The sequence below is a fragment of the Puma concolor genome, chromosome B3 (assembly GCF_028749965.1).
Source record: "Puma concolor isolate L17-30 chromosome B3, mPumCon1.1.hap2, whole genome shotgun sequence".
In the NCBI taxonomy this organism is placed as follows: domain Eukaryota; kingdom Metazoa; phylum Chordata; class Mammalia; order Carnivora; family Felidae; genus Puma; species Puma concolor.
In genome coordinates, this window is record NC_141672.1 from 76,138,224 (window position 1) to 76,159,767 (window position 21,544).

The 21,544-nt window shown below is 41.6% G+C and overlaps 1 long non-coding RNA gene and 2 gene segments (V, D, J or C); 1 reads left to right on the top strand and 2 right to left on the bottom strand.

Moving 5' to 3' along the window:
• Positions 1-21,544, top strand: part of LOC147580095 (uncharacterized) — a 66,501-nt gene that overhangs the window by 32,754 nt on the left and 12,203 nt on the right. For 2 of the 3 annotated variants that reach the window (XR_015252526.1, XR_015252524.1), the window contains one exon: positions 6,610-6,700. This is a non-coding gene — a long non-coding RNA (uncharacterized LOC147580095). Of the gene's footprint in view, positions 1-6,609; positions 6,701-9,039; positions 9,860-21,544 lie in introns of all 3 variants that reach the window. The other variant, XR_015252525.1, reaches the window with a different exon arrangement.
• LOC147580097 (T cell receptor alpha variable 8-6-like) lies at positions 3,008-5,165 on the bottom strand. The segment is given in 2 exon segments: positions 3,008-4,014; positions 4,146-5,165. Coding segments are annotated over 2 exon segments (435 nt in total).
• LOC112855692 (T cell receptor alpha variable 24-like) lies at positions 12,104-13,782 on the bottom strand. The segment is given in 2 exon segments: positions 12,104-13,467; positions 13,628-13,782. Coding segments are annotated over 2 exon segments (462 nt in total).

Consider the following 21,544-nt stretch of genomic DNA (forward strand, 5'->3'; position numbering starts at 1 on the left):
TTATTGAGCACAAAGAGTAAAGGTCTCCAAGTGTAATTGTAGATTTGTCTATTTTTTTCTTTCAGTTCTAATAGTTTTAGCTTCCAGCATTCTGAAGTTAGATGCATATATGTTAACACTGTTATGTCTTCTTAGTAAGCTGAACTTTTATACGTATGGAATATACCTCTTTATTTCTGTAATATTTCTTTTTCTGAAGTTTAAATTGTCTGACATTAATATAGCTTTTCCATATTAGTGTTTGCCTGGATGTCTTCTCCCATACTTTTATTTTTAATCTATGTCATTATATTTAACATGGGTTTCATGAGACAGTACATAGGTGAGTCAAAAAAAATCCACACTGACAATGTCTGTCTTTAAATTTCTTTAAATTTGTGTATTTAAACTATTTGTATTTAACATAATTATTGATGTGATTAGATTTAGGTCCATCATTTTATTGTTCATGTTCTGTTTGCATACTCTGATTTTGTTTCTCAGTATTCTATCATCTATTTGCTCTTTCTTTTTGTAGTATGTTATGTAGTATGCTTTCTTTTTTTTTTTTTTTCATTTTTTTTTTCAACGTTTATTTATTTTTGGGACAGAGAGAGACAGAGCATGAACGGGGGAGGAGCAGAGAGAGAGGGAGACACAGAGGAGCAGAGAGAGAGGGAGACACAGAATCGGAAACAGGCTCCAGGCTCTGAGCCATCAGCCCAGAGCCTGATGCGGGGCTCGAACTCACGGACCGCGAGATCGTGACCTGGCTGAAGTTGGACGCTTAACCGACTGCGCCACCCAGGCGCCCCTGTAGTATGCTTTCTAAGGACTATAGCGTGCCTACTGCCTCACCTTTCCCAGTCTATGTAGAGTTATTTCAGTGCTTTAAGCAAAATATAGAAATGTTACGATTGTATAGGTTATTTTACCCCCTCCCCTTCATTTTATAGCTGTTGGATGTCTTCCATTTCAGACTTTAAAAAAAATTTTTTTTAATGTTTATTTATTTCTGAGACAGAGACAAAGCATGAGTGGGGGAGGGGCAGAGAGAGAGGGAGACACAGAATCCGAAGCAGGCTTCAGGCTCTGAGCCTTCAGCACAGAGCCCCACGCGTGGCTCGAACTCACAAACCGTGAGATCATGACATGAGCTGAAGTCGGATGCTCAACCGACTGGGCCACCCAGACACCCCAAGACTTTGAAAGCCCCACCATCAATGTTATAATGATTTGATTTCAGTAGCTATACATGTCGTAAATAAGAAAAGAAAATTCATTTCTTACATATGACCAGATTTTACTATTTCTATTGTTCTTAGTTCATTCTTCAAGTTCCAGATTTTCGGGGCGCCTGGGTGGCGCAGTCGGTTAAGCGTCCGACTTCAGCCAGGTCATGATCTCGCGGTCCGTGAGTTCGAGCCCCGCGTCGGGCTCTGGGCTGATGGCTCAGAGCCTGGAGCCTGTTTCCGATTGTGTGTCTCCCTCTCTCTCTGCCCCTCCCCCGTTCATGCTCTGTCTCTCTCTGTCCCAAAAATAAAATAAAAACGTTGAAAAAAAAAAAAAAAGTTCCAGATTTTCCTCTGGTATCATTTCTTTTCAGTCTGAAGAACTTTTTTCAGGATTTCTTTTAAGGTAGCTCCACTTAACAGTGAATTCTGTTTTCCTTCACTGGAGAAAATCTTTATTTTACCATAATCTCAGTAGGGAATTTTCATTGGCTGTGGTTTTCAGGATTGAAAACTAATTTTTCCCCCTTAGCATTTTAAAAAGGTAACAGGAGAAGATCATGTAGAGTCTATAGGCCATTGTAAGGACTTTGAGAAAAATGGGAAACTACTGAAAGCATTTATGTGACATGATCTGACCTGTGTTGCTCTTGTTTTTTTATTTTTTTATTTTTTAGATGTTTTTTAATGTTCTTTATTTTTGAGAGAGAAAAACAGAGTGTGAGTCAGGGAGGGGCAGAGAGAGAGGGAGACACAGAATCCGAAGCAGACTCCAGGCTCTGAGCTGTCAGTGCAAAGCCAGACACGGGGCTCGAACTCATGGAGTGCAATATCATGACCTGAGCTGTAGTCTGATGCTTAACAGAGCCACCCGGGCACCCCTGACCTATGTTTTTTGTTTTTTTTTTTTTTTTAATTTTTTTTTTCATTGTTTATTTATTTTTGGGCCAGAGAGAGACAGAGCATGAACGGGGGAGGGGCAGAGAGAGAGGGAGACACAGAATCGGAAACAGGCTCCAGGCTCCGAGCCATCAGCCCAGAGCCCGACGCGGGGCTCGAACTCACGGACCGTGAGATCGTGACCTGGCTGAAGTCGGACACTTAACCGACTGCGCCACCCAGGCGCCCCTTGACCTATGTTTTAAAGAATCACATGGGCTGCTTGTCATGGACTGAATGTGTGCCCTCCAAAATTCATTTGTTGAAACTCCACCCCCTAATGTGATGATTGTAGGAGGTGGAGCTCTGGAGAGGTAATTAGGATTAGGTGAGGTCATGAGAGTGGAGCCCTGAATGGGATTAGTGACCTTACAGGAGTCCTGACAGAGCTTGCTCTTCTCTGCTCTCTGCCACATGAAGATGCACTGAGAAGGTGGCAGTCTGCAGTCTGGGAGGAATACTCACCAGAATCCAACCATGCCGGCACTCTGATCTCAGACTTCCAGCCTTGAAGACTGTGAGAAATAAATTTCTGTTGTTTGTAAGCCACCTGGTCAACGGTACTTGATACAGCAGCCCAAAGTGAGGAAGACACTACTGTATTAACAAGGAACTGTAGAGGTGCCTGGGTGGTTCAGTTAAGCACCTGATTCTTGATTTTGGCTCAGTCATGATCTCGAGGTTCGTGAGTTTGAGCCCCGCAACACACTCTGCACTGAGAGTGCAGAACCTGCTTGGGATTCTGTCTTCCTCTCTCTCTGCCCCTCCCCTGCCCCCTCTCTACCGCTCTCTCTCCCAAAAATAAATAAATAAACATTGTTTTAAAAAGCTGATTGGCTGACCCAGCTCTTAAAAAAAAATAGAAGAAGAAGAAGAAGAAGAAGAAGAAGAAGAAGAAGAAGGAGGAGGAGGAAGAAGAAGGAAGAAGAAGGAGGAAGTGTAGAAGGACAAGCCAAGGGACCCTTAGAAGACTCTCAGAGTAATTCATCTGAGAGATGAGGGGGGCTTGACCAGGGAGGTATAGTGAAGATGGTAGGAGTGGTCAGATTATGGATCAGTTTTAAAGATAGGGCCACCTGGAGTTTTTGGTGGATTAGATGTCAACAGTGAGAGAAAAAATAAGAATCAAAAATAACTCTTGAGTTATGACCAGAGACTGAAAGAATGGAGCTGTTAGAAAGTAAAAAAAGCAAAAGATGGTGTGGGGAGCATGTTGGAGGTGAGTTCAGAAAGTGAAAGATTAGAAGGTCGGTATTGGTCACATTAAAGTGGAATCCGGACCCTCTAGAATGCAATATCCCCAAATGGCAGGAGAATATCCATACAAGTGTCTCTGTTCCAGGACTTGTCTACATGACCCAGTAGTAAAAGAAGATACACGGTGAAGTTCCTATTTATCCTCAGGAGCCAGCAGCCAAGCACCCCCCAGAGGTCTCTTCCTCCATTTGCTCACTTCCATCAAATGACAGACCTTGCTAAAAGCAAGTCAGACTGTGTCTTTGAGTCTCTGAAAACTGTGGTGTCTCAGGAAGTTTGTGTTCAGGTCCCCCTGCAGTCCCAGGCACCGTGTCACTCACAGCACAGAAGTACTCAGCCGCGTCGCTGCCAAAGGCTGGGGATTTCCTCAGGTGGAAGGAGTTTTCATTCTTCCTAAATTCAGCCTCGAAACCGTTGATGCCTTTAACCAGGATGTCCCCTGATATGTACTTGAGGAGAAGCTGGAGTCCTTGGTTGGGGTACTGCACGTACCAGAAGACATAAGTTGTTCCACTAGAGGAATAGTTGCACTTCAGCTCCAGACGGGCTCCTTCAGAGACCAACACCTGGGCATCAGGCTGAGTCACTGACTGGGCTCCCGTTCCTCCTGAAACATCAATGCTGAGTCAGTGAGACCAGGACAGACATACTTAAAATGAGACAGTGTCTCCCTGCAGATTCCAGTCAGAACAGTGTTTCTGACATGGAGGCAGGAGCGTAAAATACAGTGTTACTTACTCACTGTGAAGAGCATTCCAAACAGCAGGATGGTCACTGAGCACATAGCTAGGCGGTGAGGAAGCTGAGGGCTGTGTTCTGGAAGATTTCCCCTGAGGAGCAGGAAGAAGCCTGCCGGATTGCACTGAGTCTTTGTAACAAGGAAAATTTGAGTTTCCAGAAATCCCCGTTCAAAGGCTAAGTTCTAGAGATAGTAAGAGACGCTTCCTTGACAATGACTGCTCCTGGTGCCTAGCCTACTCAGAATGTGTGCCTCTGTGAGCTGTAAGGTAAAGAAGCTCACAGAAGTGAGGTAGAATTTTTTTTTTTTTTTTTTTTTTAGAAGAGTCTCTTCCAGTTTACACAATATCACCCTCTGGGGGTCAAATATGGTAACAAATTGTGTCAAGGTTTTTGTGCCCGTCTTTTTCCTGCTCCTATTTAGGCTTGAATGAATTTCTTAGCATTATAATCTGATGAGAGTGTGTTTAAGGGGCTGCTTACTAAGAGTCTGTTTTCATCTTAAGAAGTAAGTACTAGGGGGGCCTGGGTGGCTCAGTCGGTTTAGCGGCCGACTTCGGATCAGGTCATGATCTTGCGGTCCGTGAGTTCGAGCCCCTCATCGGGCTCTGTGCTGACAGCTCACAGCCTGGAGCCTGTTTCGGATTCTGTGTCTCCCTCTCTCTGACCCTCCCCCGTTCATGCTCTGTCTCTCTCTGTCTCAAAAATAAATAAACGTTAAAAAAAAAAAAAAAGAAGTAAGTACTATTATTTGGCCAAATGAAGTAAATAGTATTACCATCCTCATTTTATAAATGAGAAAACTGAAATGTGGAAGGAAGTTTGTAATTTCTCCAAGGTCACAGTAAGTGACAACTGGAATTTGTCCCATTAGAATGATTCAAGAATCCGTGTTATTAACCACTGATAATTTACTACTAATGTCCCTTAGAGTAGACATTATCCTAACTTACTGACGGGAAATCAAATCTTTACGAAGTTAAATACTTTGTCCGAGGACAACGTAAGAATTGGAGTCTAATTCTGTTATACACCAAGCCCAGCTCCTCACCCACTATATTATTTATGATATAGTACTCCCTTTAAATAGTAGATATAATTTCACCAAGACACTCAGAGCAATACTCTGAGAAAAGCAATACTCAGAGAAAAGAATAGAAACTAAGGGAAATTCCCAAGGAACCCAACACCAAAGAGAGGGCAGTGGAAATCGTACCAACGAAACCTCAAAGAGTAGCCTGGAGAAGTAAGTGACAAGTCAGAAATGACTGGTGTCCAGAAAGAGAAGGGAAAAGGACTTTTAAGAACAAAGGGACATTCAACAGAGCAATGCTGAAGACTTTGAAAGCCCCACCGTCAATAATGATTTGATTTCACTACTCCTATGTTTGTCACAACTTTTAGCAAGCGTGAATTGAATTTTGGCAAAATTATTTTCTGCATAGATTAACACAATCATGTGATTTTCTTCTTTAGCCTGTTAGGATGGTAGACTGCATCTTTAAGTTCCAAACATTGAAGCAGAGCAGTCTTGCATCCCTGGGAAAAATCCATTCGCGTTTGGTATTATTCTTTTTGTATACTGATGAATCTACTCGCCAATATTCTGTTAAATTTTGTGCCTATAGTCATTCATGAGGGAAATTTCTCTGCAGTTTTCTGTATGTCCTTTGTCTGATTTTGGTACTGGAGTAATACTAGGTTCATAAAAGGAGTTAGCAATTACTATCTATTTTCTGGAAGAACTTGTTTAAAATTCATGCCAATTCTTCACATTTTTAATAGAATTCTCACAATTAAGCCATCTGAGTCTGGAGATTCTTTTAAAATTATTTAACATTGAACTTTACACAGACATGGTGCCTTCAGCTTTCTCTGACTCCTGCCCTAAAGAGAGATAAGGAAGGGTTGCTCCTGGAGCTCCACAGCAAGGTTTGGGGACAGGTCGCAGGTGCTCTGAGAGCACTGTGCCCCTGTGCAGAAATAGACTCCTGAATCTTCAGTCTGGGTGGCCACCATGTGCAGCAAACTGTTCTTTCTAGTGTCTCCAAACCAAGCTGTCAGTCTTTCCTGCTTCACATCTCCACTCTTAACTAAGGTGATCAAGAGGATGGGACTGCCCCCAGGCCTCTGCTTATACCAATGTAAGCTGTTGAAAGTCCTTGAGGAATTGCAGTAAATGGTGAAGTTCTCTCCTTCTTGTAGAAGCAGGAATTGAGGAATTTGCTTTATCTCTTGTCCGTTCACTTCTGTTAAAAACAAACAAACAAACAAACAAACAAACAAAAAACCAATGGGAGGCATCAGAGAAAATCTGATTAGATCTCTATTCTCTGAGCTACACTCTTCTTGTCTAATTTTCTCCTTTTCCTGTCTCCCTCCCCAAGTGCCTCTAACTTTCTTATTTTTTAGCTCCCCCTCTCCAATTTTTTTGCTCTCAATCAGAAAAATCTCATTCCTGCAGATGGTATTCCACTATGCTGGGCTCTCTGGAAGCAATCAAGGAAATCTCAAACTCACGTGATATTTGCATCCACAAGATCAACACTGGTACTGTAAGTAACATCTCCCTCTTCTTCCTCTTGAGAAAGAATGACTGAATCTGGTTGCTCCTAAATGTGTTTCCCTTGTTACAAGAGTCTCCCAGACCCAAAGAAATGTATTGTACCACTACACTGCCTTTTGGAAAGAAAGGGGAAAGAAGTGACTGCAATTTCAGGTAGCCAATCAGACTATTTTTCTCAATCACCTTCAGAAGAGGGTCTATGATTGCAAATGCTGCCTCCTGGGGGCCAGACTCAAAACGTGCCGATTTTATAACCGATTCCTTATACACTTGTTTGTTTTTTGAGAGAGAGAGGGTACACATGAGCGAAGGGGAGGAGAGAGAAAGAGAGAGAGAGAGAGAGACGCAGGGCTTGGGTTTTTACCGGAAGCCAGGCTCTAGTTCACCCGATGCGGGACTTGAACTCAGGAACCCCTGAGATGAGTGGCAGTCAGATGCTTAACCCACTGAGCCACCCAGGCCCCCTACACTGTTTTCTAATTCAAATGGTGCCTATATTTGTCAAGACTTGGGGAAAAAAGTTTACTGTTGCTGATACTGTTCAGGGAGGAATACTTTGTCTTTAAAAAAAAAAAAATGGGTTCTGTGATTTAAAACTAGGAAGTCAACAGGTAATAAAACTTCCATTTGGCATTCCCAGTTTCACCCAGAAACAAGTAGCGTTTGTCTGGGCATGAGCAAATGGAACATACTAGGTCACAGATATTTAAATAAATGTGGGAAAAGACTCATAATTGATTGTTAGGTCACCCATGATCTCAAAGTAGAAGATTAAAAAGTACCTACTTCTCTGTCATCATACAGATTACCCTGGTTATTAATTACCAGTTTAGAGGTCATCTCTAGTGTCCCAATGTGTTACTTGTTCACATATCAGTGATTTTTAAAAAAATGAACATAATTTGAAAGAAGAGGTCTTATCTATCACATATGAATTTCTCTAAGAAGGCTTCCTTAAAACACTTGGGTAGAATAGCTCCCCACGGCTCCAAAGATTTTCAATTTCACTTACCACAGTACTTATTGCCCTGTGTGATAATGATCTGTTAATTGTCTGAGCTGCCTCATATTCATGTACCTTGAGGGTGTGTACTATATATCATCCTTAACAATTGCGCTGACCTATATGGTAGCTACTTGCCACATGAGGCTTCTTAAAGTAATTAAAATTAAATAAAATTTAAAATTTAGTGTGTCAGGGTGGCTCAGTCAGATAAGTAAAAATAAAAAAAAAAGAAGTAAAAATAAAATAAAATTTAGTTTGTCAGTTATATTAGCTACGCTTCAAGTTCTCGATAGCCACGTAGGGCTAGTGGCTAGTGGACAGTGTGAATATAGGTATTTCTGCTACCTCAGAAAGTTCTGTTGGACAGTGCCCCTTTTGAATGTGGGGTCTGTGAAAACAAGGAATTTTGTCTGTTTTGGTCACTACCGTATCACAAGTAAAGTCCCTGACGTGTGGTAGTCACTTAATCAATGTTTGTCTTTGTTCATCACCATGTTCCCACAAACTATTCTAATAGCTGGCAAACAGTGGGTAATCAAATATTTGTTAAATGATAAATAAATGTGTGTGCTTGCATATACCCTTTGGGAATGTAGACAGTCAAGGGTTGGTTGTAGCTGCGTACACATGTTACTTTAGGGAGAAACCACATTCGTTTTCTAGGTCTACCATAACAAATTACCACAAATGTGGTGGCTCAGAATAACAAAAACTTATTTTCTGACAGTGCTGGAGGCCAGGAGTATGTAATCAAGGTGTCAGCAGGGCAATGCTCCCTTTGAGTGCTCAGGGGTTGGATCCTTCCCTGCCTCTTCCAGCTCCTGATGCCTCCAGGCATCCCTTGGCTTGTGGCTGCATCTCTCCAAACTCTACCTCTAGCCAGAGTGCCTCACAGGCCTTCTCCTCTGTGTGTCTCTCAAAAAGACATTTGTCATTGGATTTATGACCTGCCTGGATAATCCAGGATGATCTTATATTGCTATTCTTAATTTAATTACTTTTGCAAAGGCTCTTTGTCGGGTAAGGTCACATTCATAGTTTCCGAGGATTAAGAAGTGGACTTCTCTTTGGGAGGTTCATGGTTTAATCCACTATAGGAGCTCTAATGTCTTTGAAGTATTGCCATGTAGATGTTTTAATAGCAGAAATCTCAACACTTCAATTTAGAGTTAAAAGTGGATCTGAATTTGAATTAAAGCATAATATGGAAACAGAACATGTTCTGTTTTAGCAGTTTCAGGATGAGCTAGAAAATGAAAATCCCATGAGTTAAGATAAATGTTTTGGACATACACGCCATTGGGATCCTCTTTCCTTCCCAGGAATGTTGGTTCGGGGCCCCCAAATGAAGGCAAAACCAGTGCTGTGATAATGAAGTCTCCTTCCCATGCCAAAAGAGCAAGGAGTCTGGAAGGGGCACCTGTGGAAACTTGAATCATTGTGTCACTTCTGGGCAGAACAAGGGCAGGGCTGCAGTGCACACGGAAGCCTAACCTGGAGCAAGAACGTCTGGCCCGGGAGAAATCTGCTCTTCTCCAACACACACCGTACTCTCTGTTGTAAACTGTCTCTGGGCCCCACGGCGTGACGTAGAAATTTGCTAAATGAAGAGAAGAAGGAATTGGTTTGAGGAGTAGAAGGAATCTCTCCCCTCCCAGTAGGAAATGCTTGCACTGAATATAAATATAAGACAGCTCAAAGTAGCAAATATTTTTGTTAAAATAATCACGAGGGAGTACAGATTCAAGAATATTTATACTAAAATGCTATGTGTTATCCTATGAGATTTCAGATAAGAGGTAAACAATGCTGTCTGAACTGGACGAGTTGGATGAGTAGACATTTTACAATGGGGAAGGTATATTCCGGGCAAAGGGGGTGCATCTGCAAGGGCACAGATTTAAGAAAGAGTTCAGTGTGTGCACAAGTGGTTAGAATTTTTAAATAGTAGATACGCATCTGTGGCATGTAATGAAAAGGGGTGGGAGGTGAACATAGAAGATAACTTAAGAGGGGCACCTGGGTGGCTCAGTCGGTTAAGCGTCCAACTCTTGATTTTGACTCAGGTGACAGCATGGAGCCTGCTTGGGATTCTCTCTCTCCTTCTCCCCGCCCTGCCCCCACTCATTTGTGTGCTCACAGGTGCGTGCTCTCTCTCTCTCTCAAAATAAATAAGCTTAAAAAAAAAAAGAAGATAACTTAGGGGGGAAACGTAAATGGACTCATTTCTTTTAATATAGAATTAATCTTTACAACTTCTAATGGTTCCTCATTACCCAAAGATTAGCAAGAAGTGATCTGATCAAATATATATATTTTATAATAATTCTAGTGGCTACGTAGAAGTTAGATCCAAAGGAGTAGAGACTAGAGGCAACAGACAATTAAGAGGCCATAAAATCATCCAAGGAATGTGTTTATTCCATTCGCTTTTTGGTTAGATGCCCCCCCCCCCCCACTGTCTGTTCTTCCTGAATTCCATGCTCCCCTTACATAATGAATCTGAGCTGGCTTTGTGACTCACTTTAACAAACAGAATGCCACAGAAGGAACATCCTGGCAGTTCTAGGACTAAATGTTAAGTTCGCTTGGCAGTTTCCACCTTTGTGATTTTTTTAAAAAAGTTTATTTATTTTTGAGAGAGAGACAGAGCACAAGCAGGGAAGGGGCAGCGATAGAGGGAGCCACAGAATCCGAAGCAGGCTCCAGGCTCTGAGTTGTCAGCACAGAGCCCAATGCCTGGGCTTGAACCCAAGAATCACGAGATCATGACCTGAGCCGAAGTCGGATGCTTAACTGACTAAGCCACCCAGGCACCCCGCCACTTTTGTGATTTTGAAAACCCTGATCCACCACATAAGATATAATATACAGCTTCCCTTCTGGAAAGACCACTCCAGAGGTCATGTGGGGAAGAACAGTCTCTGAGAACACAGCAAATGAGAGATGAGCCTTGCCATCCCGGTGTTCCAGCTGAGGCCAGCCTTCCAGGCATTCTCGCTAAGGCTCCAGACGTTTAAGCAAGCAGTTTGGGGGTGTGCCAGTCCAGTGGAGCCCCTGGACGCCACATGGAGCAGAAGTATCATGAGATAGTAAAACGGTAGCTGTTTAAAAGCTGCTTAAAAGTTTTGGGGTGGTTTATTCTGCAGCAAACTGCTATGGCACTGAAGTCCTTTGAAGAGTCTTGTTGAGGACTTGGGAGAAATTGGCAAGAATTAAAATGTGTTTTTCCTCTATCTGATTTCTGATGGTTTCTAACAGTTCCACCTGGAACATCTGCCTATTTCACCGAACTTCTTTTCAAATATGACCCCAGTGCTCCCGCTCTGGCACAGAAGGCATGGTGACAATGCTTGGGTGTGATGTGAGCCCTGGGCCTCCACAGCACAGGAGCAGGTGGCTGATTGCTCACGCTGGGGCCCTACAATAAACAGGAAGATGTAAGACTATCTTGTTCAATGTGATTTTTATACTTCACTTGTTCTTCTCATTCCATTTACTAAACTCTAAAACACAAACAAAAGACGCCCCCACACTGTGGAGCTATTTACAAGAGCATGCCTGTATCTCTGTGAATAATCAAAATTTGACAGACCATTTTCAATGTCAGATCAATTTTAGCACTCAGAGACTGAGAATCGTGGTTCATATTTCCTTGGTTGCACTTTTGTAAAGGTATAGATATTTTTTTGGTAAGGAGTCTGCATTCCAGATTTACATTCCCCCCATGCTTTTAACAGTAGATTTTCCAAATTATGTGCCACTGTATCCAGGAATTGGCCACATGTGTGGAAAGAGCTTTATCCCCTCGCATCCAAAGGCAAGCAAGGGGCCCAGAGAAGCTGGAGTCATGGACCAGTGTCAAGTGGCATTCTGTCTGGAAGCGCTGTGCAAATGCAACCGATTTCTCTCTGTCCTGTTACATGAAAAAGTCTGTGAAGCATTGTGTTGCGGTAATGCGCAAACGAACCAAACATTGTCCTTGACTGTCTTCTGTGCCTTTTGTTTCTACCAATTCAGAGTTAGCCAAAACCACAGGATTATTACTGAAAATATCAGAAATTTCTACCATCGATCTTTATGACAGTAATAATGGAGATCCAATTTGGGAAGCTGACCAGTGGCTAGAACAGTGAATGGCCTTCTCCTGTGTTGTTTTCCTCCAACAACGCTACTGGGCAATGGACTGTACGTTCTCCTCACTCAGTCTTGTGCTACATACCTCCCATTCTACACACATTCCAATAACATGACAGACTCAACTGTTCCCAGTCTGACCGTCAGATAGATTTATTACTACCTTGTGAATGATTTTTGGAAAAACAATCTTTCCATATGTGTGCCTCTTAAATAAGGGTCCAATCTGACGGATCGGTATGCAATCCAATACTGTTTTCAAAATATGCAGTTTTTTTTTTTTTTACATGTGATGATGACAGGAGTGAGATTTCAAAACCCAAAAATCGACAAAAAGAAAGAGACAAAGAGAGCACTGGCAGCATAATTTAAGAAGCCGGACAGAAGCTGGATGAGCAGTCATTAATGTAGATGTCGGGAGAAAGCTGACAAGCTATGAGATGAAAAGGCCCAGAAAGGAGTTAATTCATGTTAACCAAACCCCAAAAGGCTCCAGAATTAGAGGCCTCTAGAGCACCAATGGGGTATTAAACTGCTGGATTGTTTGGAAGTCTGCAAAATGAGCACAGCCCCAGATGCTCTACCCACCTCATATGCCTGGAAATGACAAAGAAAGAAACTTAGATCCTCATCGAGTTCAGTTACTTATTCAATATCGCAATCCCAGTACAAACTAGGGGATAGATCAAGCATAATAGTGAGCTTCCCTTATCCGTGCTCCTTTCAGGCCTCCCAAGTGATTTTTAAAAATGCAAATATCCATATATGAGAAGAGATGAAATCCAGATGTTCACGTAGGGGGCAAGTTGAACTGAACCAAAGCCAAAATTGGCATTGCCTGTTCTGGGTATGACACATGCAGATCTCTTTGCCAGGAGTGAGAAGAGGGCACATTCACATATTCCACTCATGCATGTGAACAGACATGACCGAATGACTAGCGCTTAGGATGTAGCAACAGTGAGGAGTAAATATTATCCTAGTTTAACCAGATTACTTTACATAGGTTGGAGCAACCATCTAGTGCACCTGGAATCGGTTTTGCCAAAAGAGGAAGCAAGGGACCCGACTCAGTGACACAGCTAATATATCGGTGGGAGTCGAGGTCAGTGGGGCTTAGTAATAGTCCAGTTAATTGAGGGAGCTACAGTGACTGGAAGGTTTGTGTATCTGGGTCTGCACTTTACACTGATTATTGAAAACACTTTAACTCAATGAATTTGCCTTTTCCACCCTGCACATGGCACTTGTCAACGCTGAGACCAGAGCAGCACCAGCCATGGGTTTGGGTATGGGCTGCAGGTGCCTGGAGAGCACTGTGTCTGTCAAGGCACAGAGGTATGTGGCAGCATCTTCCGGCTGGGATCCTTTGATGTACAAGGAGCTAGAACCCTTCTTAGTATCAAGAGTGACTTTTACTCGTCCTTCCTCCTTCTCATCCCCATTTAAAGCAATTGTAAACAGGAACTTGGGGCTTTTTGCAGGTTCCCATCTGTACCACTGTAAACCATAAAAACCGCTGGTAGGAAAATGGCAGGTGAAATTGGTGTTTTCTCCTTCGTGAACATGAAGCGACAGAGGATGCTGGTTCACATCCAATACGCTGCACACTCCTGTTGAGAAAGACAGGGTCAGACAGAGAAATTGGTCTCTACAGTTTCCATTTTCTTTGCACGTTCCCAAGTAACACCTAGAGGTGTCTGACCACCCTCTCCCCCTTCTCCATCACCACCCACGACTGTCCAGAATCTCTCTGGCAACCCAAAGACTTACGGCCAAGATGAAGCCACAAGATTAGCAACGAGGCTGCCAAAGGACTCTTCTCCATTGATCCTACCCAAGGATCTCCGCAGAGGAACGCTCTGCAGCCTAGATCTGTTTCAGAAAACAGAATGTCGCAACTGGTTGCACAGCCAATCACAGACAAGCTCATCTAAATGTCCTGGAAACACACCAACCAACTCTGCCCTAGATTCAGTTTCCTGTGGTTCAAAAGGAGAGATCAAACACTGTTTTTGTTTGTTTGGTTTTTTTTTTTTGATGCCAGATCCACAAGCATTGGGGAAATCCCACACAAAGAGAGTGGGCAACCTATGAGACGTTGGCTGCTTAATCATGGACTGACATTTTTCTGCTTCAGAGAGGGTTACAGGTGCCATAGCAATCTGGGATAGGGAAAGCACTTTGGCTAGAAATCTTCCCATGAATCTTCAAAAAATGCATTTATTTTATTTTGTTTTGTTTTATTTTAGAGAGCACAAGTGGGGTAGGGGGCAGAGGGAGGGAGAAAGAGAGAGAGAGAGAGAGAGAGAGAGAATCCCAAGCAAGCTGCTTGCTCAGCAGAGCTCGATCCCACCTCCCCGGGATCATGACCTGAGCTGAAGTCAAGAGTCTGAGATATAATGTTAGTTTGACTTAACAAACATGCATTTGCTTAAACAGTAATTTTTGTGCCTAGGATTTCCCTCTGAGCTCTGAAAATTACAAAAGCAACCTTCTCTGTTTTCTGTGAGCTCAAAATGTAGTTGGAGAAATAAGAGGTGCCCAGAAAAAAAGTAATAGTGCAAGATTGCAGGAATTAAGATTATTCAGAATATATATCTACTTCTGGGAAATTGGTGGTATAAGTTGGTTTCAAACCCCTTCCTGTGAACAACTAAAATAAGTAAGGAAACAGCATGGTTTAGTGGCTAATATTAAACAGTGTTTTCCACAGACTCAAATCATATTCTGAAAAGTGGAGTAGGTTGCAAACGCATCTCAATGGCTAATTTATAGTTCTCCTTTCTAAGAAAAGAGATGTGGCTGTGGTTCATGACAGAAATCCTAGAAATATCTCCTGGTTCAGAAGTGTAAGGGCTAGGGCTAGGGATGGGCTGTGAGAAAAACAACAGCCACTCCGAGTCAAGCTCCTTTTTTCTTCAGATCACGGCATTCAGACGCCTCAGTGATAGTGAGAGTCTGTCCTCACCGCTCAGAAAGCCCACTTGATGTAAAATGTGTATCTGCTGAAAATACTGATCCACTGATGAGTTCATTCACACATTGGAGGGGCAGGGTCCTCAAGAAGAAAGGCATGCCTCTGACAGAGGGAGCATTCCTGTAACTAATAGGGAAGAATCTGCAATTTTTAGCCACCTACTTTGCCTGAAACAGAGGCCAAGCCAACTGACCGCTAGATACCTTACATAAGTTAAATCATACCTTGGGGCACCCGGGTGGCTCAGTCAGTTGGTTAAGAGTCTGACTTTGGCTCAGGTCATGATCTCGTGGTTTGGGGGTTCAAGCCCCACATGGAGCTCTCTGCTGTCAGCGTGGAGCCCACTTCAGATCCTCTGCCCCACCTTTTCTGCCCACTTGAGTGCTTTCTCTCTCTCTCTCTCTCAAATAAATAAACATTAAAAAAGTCATACCTTAAGTGACTTGCAGGGTAGAAATCTTGACAATTCTGGATAAATAACACACAGATTAGTCCATCTTAATCCTTTACATTAGTATTGGAATTGCGAGGACTCTAGACATAAAGTGGACCTTTGGACAACACAGGTTTGAGCCATGCAGATCCACTTTTATATGTTTATTTTTCAATAAATGTGCCGGAAATTGCAAGGGAGATTTGCGACAATTCGGAAAACTTGGAGATAAGCTAGATAGCCTAGTAATATGGGAAAAAATTAAGAAAAAGTTAGATATGTCACTAACGCACAAAATATATATAGATAGATACCATTTTATCATTTACGACTATAAAATATACACCAATGTATTCTAAAAGTTAAAATGTATCAAAACTTACACAAACACTCACCGTACACGACCCCATTCACAGCCTACTCTTATATAGGCATAAGGGGAATGATATTTAATTTAAAACTAACGTGTCAGTTTTCCTTTTTTAAAACTATGTTCATTTTCTTACCGTTTTATCACTTTGCTTTCAAAGAATCACATTACCGTAAAGTATGCCTCTCTTTCTCTTTATTGAAGAAACTGTATCAAGTAAACAGTTTTTTAAAAATGAAACTATGGGGGCGCCTGGGTGGCGCAGTCGGTTGAGCGTCCGACTTCAGCCAGGTCACGATCTCGCGGTCCGGGAGTTCGAGCCCCGCGTCAGGCTCTGGGCTGATGGCTCAGAGCCTGGAGCCTGTTTCCGATTCTGTGTCTCCCTCTCTTTCTGCCCCTCCCCCGTTCATGCTCTGTCTCTCCCTGTCCCAAAAATAAATAAACGTTGAAAAAAAAAATTTTTTTTAAATGAAACTATGTTTCCAAAGCTGTATTATAAATATGACTGTAATACTCTATACCCTAAAATCTTTATAACAATTCACTCGCTGGTGTGGAGGCTAGGCTATATACTAATGGTTATGAATCATAATCATTACACTATGGTATACACGTAGGCTTATCTGCTGTGATCGTGAAGCGATCATGCCAGTTCCCTAAACTACCATAAAGCAATCATATCGCTGCTTCTTCATCACCAATGCATGAATTGTTATACCTGTAAATAAATAGGAATTTGTTTCGCACATTATCTTTTCATTTTTGATGTCTAATGTTAGTAATGCATGCAGCCCCTACAGTGTTTTGTATCATGTAAGACAATATTGATAAAGGTACTGGCAGACAACTTATCTTGTAAACAGGTAACATAAACTTAGGTAGGGTATTGGTAAATACAGTTCAGTACTGTAAATGTATTGTTTCTTCCTTATGATTTCCTTCATAACATTGTCTTTCCTCTACCATACTTTTGTAAGAATACAATATATAATACATATAACAAATGTATAATTATATGTTAATATAAGTATATGTTCATCAACTGTTACCAGTAAGGTTTCTGGTCAACAGAAGGCTGTTAGCAGTTTTTTGGCGAGCCAGAATTTAAAAACACGGATTTTCAGTGGTGCAGGGGTTGGTGCCCTTAAACTTCACTTTGGCTCAAGGGGTAATTTTATCTGTTGTACATTCATTCAACAAGTATGTATTGATGATACCTCCTCTGTACTAGGCATTGTTCAGGCAAGGAAGATGCAGTAGTGAAGAAGATAGAGGAGAAGAAAAAAATTAAAGAGATTTTTTAAAAAATAAGATAATTTTAAACAGTGATAAACTCTATAAAGACAATACAGGGGCACCTGGGTGGCTCAGTTGGTTAAGCGTCCAACTTCGGCTCAGGTCACGATCTCGCAGTCTTGCGAGTTTGAGCCCGCGTTGAGCCCGGTGCTGAGAGCCCGGAGCCTGGAGCCTGGAGCCTGGAGCCTGCTTCGGATCCCGTGTCTCCCGCTCTCTGCCTCTCCCCCACTCGCACTCTGTTTCTTTTTCTCTCCAAAAAATAAAATAAACATTAAAAAAAATTTTTAAAGACAATACAATACTATAATGAAATAGAGTGTTATTTTTGGCATGAGGAAAAGCATCTGCTGTAAATAGGATATGGAGGGAAGGCTCCATTCTGTCACTTGCTCTGTGACAGTAGGCAAGGTATTTTACCTCTCTTATGCTCAATTTTTTTCTGTAAATGGTCAGTATCCTTCTATTGGGCAATGGACTAAGCATTGGCAGGCATCATCTCATTTACTTCTCATCAGTACTCACACTATAGGGATGAGGAAACTGACACATAAAAATTATTAACTCATTTACCTAAGATCTTAACTGATGAATGGTAGATCTGGAAATCCAAGCACGTTGGTCCCAAAGCAAAGTGGTCTCAAGCATTTTGCTACACTGTCTCCCGAAAGGATCCTGCAACCAACCTTGAAGTGTTCCAATAAGAATTAAATGAGAACACACATCCCAGTCACCTAGTGCAATAACTTCCTTACCTCAGGCACTCAACGAGATGCATGTAATGTATAAAACACCAAGGGCTTGGGAGACACAATCTGAAATTGCAGTGGAGTTTATTCACAAGAGAAAGCTCAATATTTTCCGAGGTAAATTTTGCAATTTACATAGCATATTTCACGTATTATCATAAGTATCCAGGGTCTATCATGTTTGATTCTGTCAATGGGAAGTCAGTGCATTATGTTGTCATATTGGGGGATTGGGTGACATAGGATAACATGAAAAGAGTAAACCAAGCAGTGTTCTCTATGACACAATTATTATTTTTTTTTACATCATTGATCCTTGCTCCCACTTCTCAGGATATTTCTATACTACAATAAAGGACAGAGGAGTAAACACAGTGTCACTTAACAGAAAAACTTCCCATCTTGGGCAACAGTGCCAAGCTTTATTTCCCCAATATCTTATTATTCTCCAGCTCGAATCATCCCACATATTATAGGTATAATTTGGAAGTCAATCACTTTCACATCTGGCTGGCCAAAAGGTTAAAAACCAGCCAGCCCTCCCAAATCTTCTCTCGCATGATAACAACAATGGCAAGTTCACTGACTTTGGTTCAGCAACGGTAGCTCCTGCCGGGATGAGTCTTTGCCACAATTTAACCTTGCTGTCCTCACTGGAGGGCAGAGCAAGGCCAGTGTCACAAAATATTTTAGCAGAACACCAGGTGGCAGTGCTTCAGTAAAGAACTGCTCTCGTTTTTGATAACTTGGAGTACGCTGGAGCCTGATGCTCAGGGTAGAAAAATAGAGAAAAAAGATTCACAAAGTGGTGACATTTGAATAAAGACGTAAAGGAAGTGCAGAGGTACACCGTGCAGATATTTTGGGGAGAGTGCAGTTTTATAGGCAGAGAGGACAAAGGCAAGCAGCAAGTATCTTGATATCGAAACATGTTGTGAGTGTTTAAGGAACAATGCCTCTTCTTTCCCTATAACCCCTTATTGCTCCCAGAACACTGCTGTGTAAGAGATTTGTTAAAGCATTCAGCGCTGTTAACTGGTTAGTGGACGATTTCTTCATGTATGGACCCTGGGACAATTTGTACTTGGGTTCACCATCTTCTTTTCTAGTTCTTTTTGAGTTCCAGTTGAAACCAGTAATGTTACCATTGCTGAGGTATCCAGCCACCCTCTTCTGGGGCCAATTGCTTCTCCGTATTCCAAACCTTACTCTGTTGGAGCCCTGTAAGGTGTTACACCCTGGCTGACGATATAAGTTAGAGATGCTTTTAAAGTTAGGAAAGTTATGTCTCATTTCCCAAATACAAAAAATGGGAATGTGTATGTCAACTCTACTTAAAAAATAAACATTTTTAAAACAAAAGTTATAAAATGGGAATAATGAAACCTGTCTCATAGGGTTTGCAGTGTTTAATTAGATAATGAATCCAAATGCATACTGCAGTGCCTAACATATAATAAGCTCAATAAACACCAAGTTTCTTTTTTCCTAGTAAAGCCCTCCTTTCCTTCAATGTCCAGGTCTGTGACCTGTTACTGCTTTTGTTTCTCTCCACGTGGATTCAGTGATGGAAGTTTCTCTGAAATTCACTCAGTCCTGTATTTCCCCAGAGATAATCATTATTTTCTCCTATTCTATTAGGGTCATTTCCTCTTAGCTACGTTCATATACTCGGGGCAGATGAAATACTCAGGTGGGGTTATATTTTCATTTCCCTAATGAATAATAATATTAAGAGTTTTTTTTTTGTATGTTTGTCAGCTATTTGATATATTTCTGTAGTGACTCTTCAAGTTTTTGTCATTTTTATTTGTTGTGTTCTTATTGAATTACATGTGCTTTTTATATAGTTTGCATCTGAATCCTTTTTCAGAAATATGCATCGCAAATATCGTTTACCAGTCCGTGCATTGATTTTCCACCTTCTTACCAGTGATTTTTAACAAAGACAGGATTCAAAGGTACAAACTTACAGTTATAAAATAAATAGGTCACAGGGAAGAGAAGTACAGCATAAGGAATATAGTAAATAATATTATAATAACTTCATATGATGAAAGATAGTGACTACACTTAGTCATGGTGAGTGTCTCATAATGTATGTAATTGTCAAATAACTAGAGAGTACACCTGACACTAATATAATATTATATGACCACTATGCTTCAATTTAAAAATAAAGAAACCCCAAAATATGTTTTCATGTTCATAGGAATCTAGCTTAAAAGGTTTGTTTTCTTTAAGGACTTAAAAAATGTCTTCTCTTGATAACTTTCTATTGCTTCTAATGAAAAATCAGGTATCATTCTTTTTTTTTTTGGAAGTTTATTTTTATTTATTTTGAGACAGATAGACAAGCAGGGGAGGGGCAGAGAGAGAGAGGGAGAGAGAGAATCCCAAGCAGGTTCTGAACTGTCAGCCCAGAGCCTGATGCAGGGGCTGGAACTCACAGACCGTGAGATCATGACCCGAGCTGAGGTCAAGAGTCTGATGCTTAACCAACTGAGCCACCCAGGCACCAGCCACAGGTATCATTCTTAACCATGTTTCACAGAACGCAGAGTTATCAAGTGTCCCTGAGTACGGGCAAGATTTTTTTTCCACTTAAATAAACATTCCGAATATGGATTTGCGTTCAGTGCCTGCAATGTGCTTCTGCCAAAGCCACGGTGGTGGACTTGTAGAATTCTTTACGGAACTTTACGGAATTCTACATAACATTGCTGCTGAATAAGGAGCTTGTTTCATAGAAAGTTAAACAGAACAGTGAGAGGAGATGCTTGCTATGTGCAAAAAGGTTATGGAATGAGTGACAGAAAAAGTAGTGACAAATAACCAGCTGTAATCACGTGACAGTGTACAGAAACAAAGGCTACCGTAGTTACAAAAATTTGTTTTTTGTAACTTTGATATGCATATATTCATATGTTAACCATGTTTTACTCCTCTTTCCCATTTGCCTACATGTAGTAGTATGCACTACTATAAATTTATCTTATACCTCATTGTATCAGTAGTGAAGCTACGGGATATCAATGGAAGAGTGACTCGGCTAGAAGAGGAAACATCACCCCAAAATGGACAAATATACTTTATATCTTTTTTGTGGGAGAAGGTTATCTTGGTTCTGGTTGAGTGAGGAACAATGGCATCATGTTAGCAGGGAGCATCATTTTGCTACTGTCTTTACTTAAAAGTGAAGTGTTACTGACAGAGGTACATACGGATGCCAAGGTGACAAGGAGGGTCCTGTGGTAGCTTTGTATTGTCTCAGCTTAACTATCTGGAAATATGTTTCCCAGAGTTTGCTTCCTGGTATTGTTCTGGGTTAAGGTTTTCCACAAAAGACATTTGTGCAAGATTTGGAAGGTAGTTGTGACGCGGCAGCCATATTTTTTGATGTTCTGAAGGTTTTGCTGTGGTAACTCACACAGGCTGCGGCCGATCTACTGGCTCATCTTACTGTTGGTTCTCGACTCCTTCACCTCCTACCACAGCTCCTCCCTCAGCTTCCCTTTGTCTTGGGCCAAGTCTCCATGGAGGGTGATGGCAAATAATACCTACTCCTCCTGAAGGTCACCCAGCACTATGAGATTGAAGGGGGTGAGAGAGAGGGACGTTTTAGTTTGTCTTTGTGGGTTCCAGTTGTCCTCTTGAGTTCTGGTATGTTCTTACAAGTCACAGTTTGTCCATGCCTTTGTTTACATCCACATTTCCTTCACAAATATCACCACAACTGATTTACAGCAAACCCAGGCTCAGTACTAGGTGCAAAGACAACAGCTTTACATAGACTTCTCCACCAGCTAAGGCAATTGCATGAGGTCAGATCCTTATCATTAATCTCTGATTCTACACCACTCAT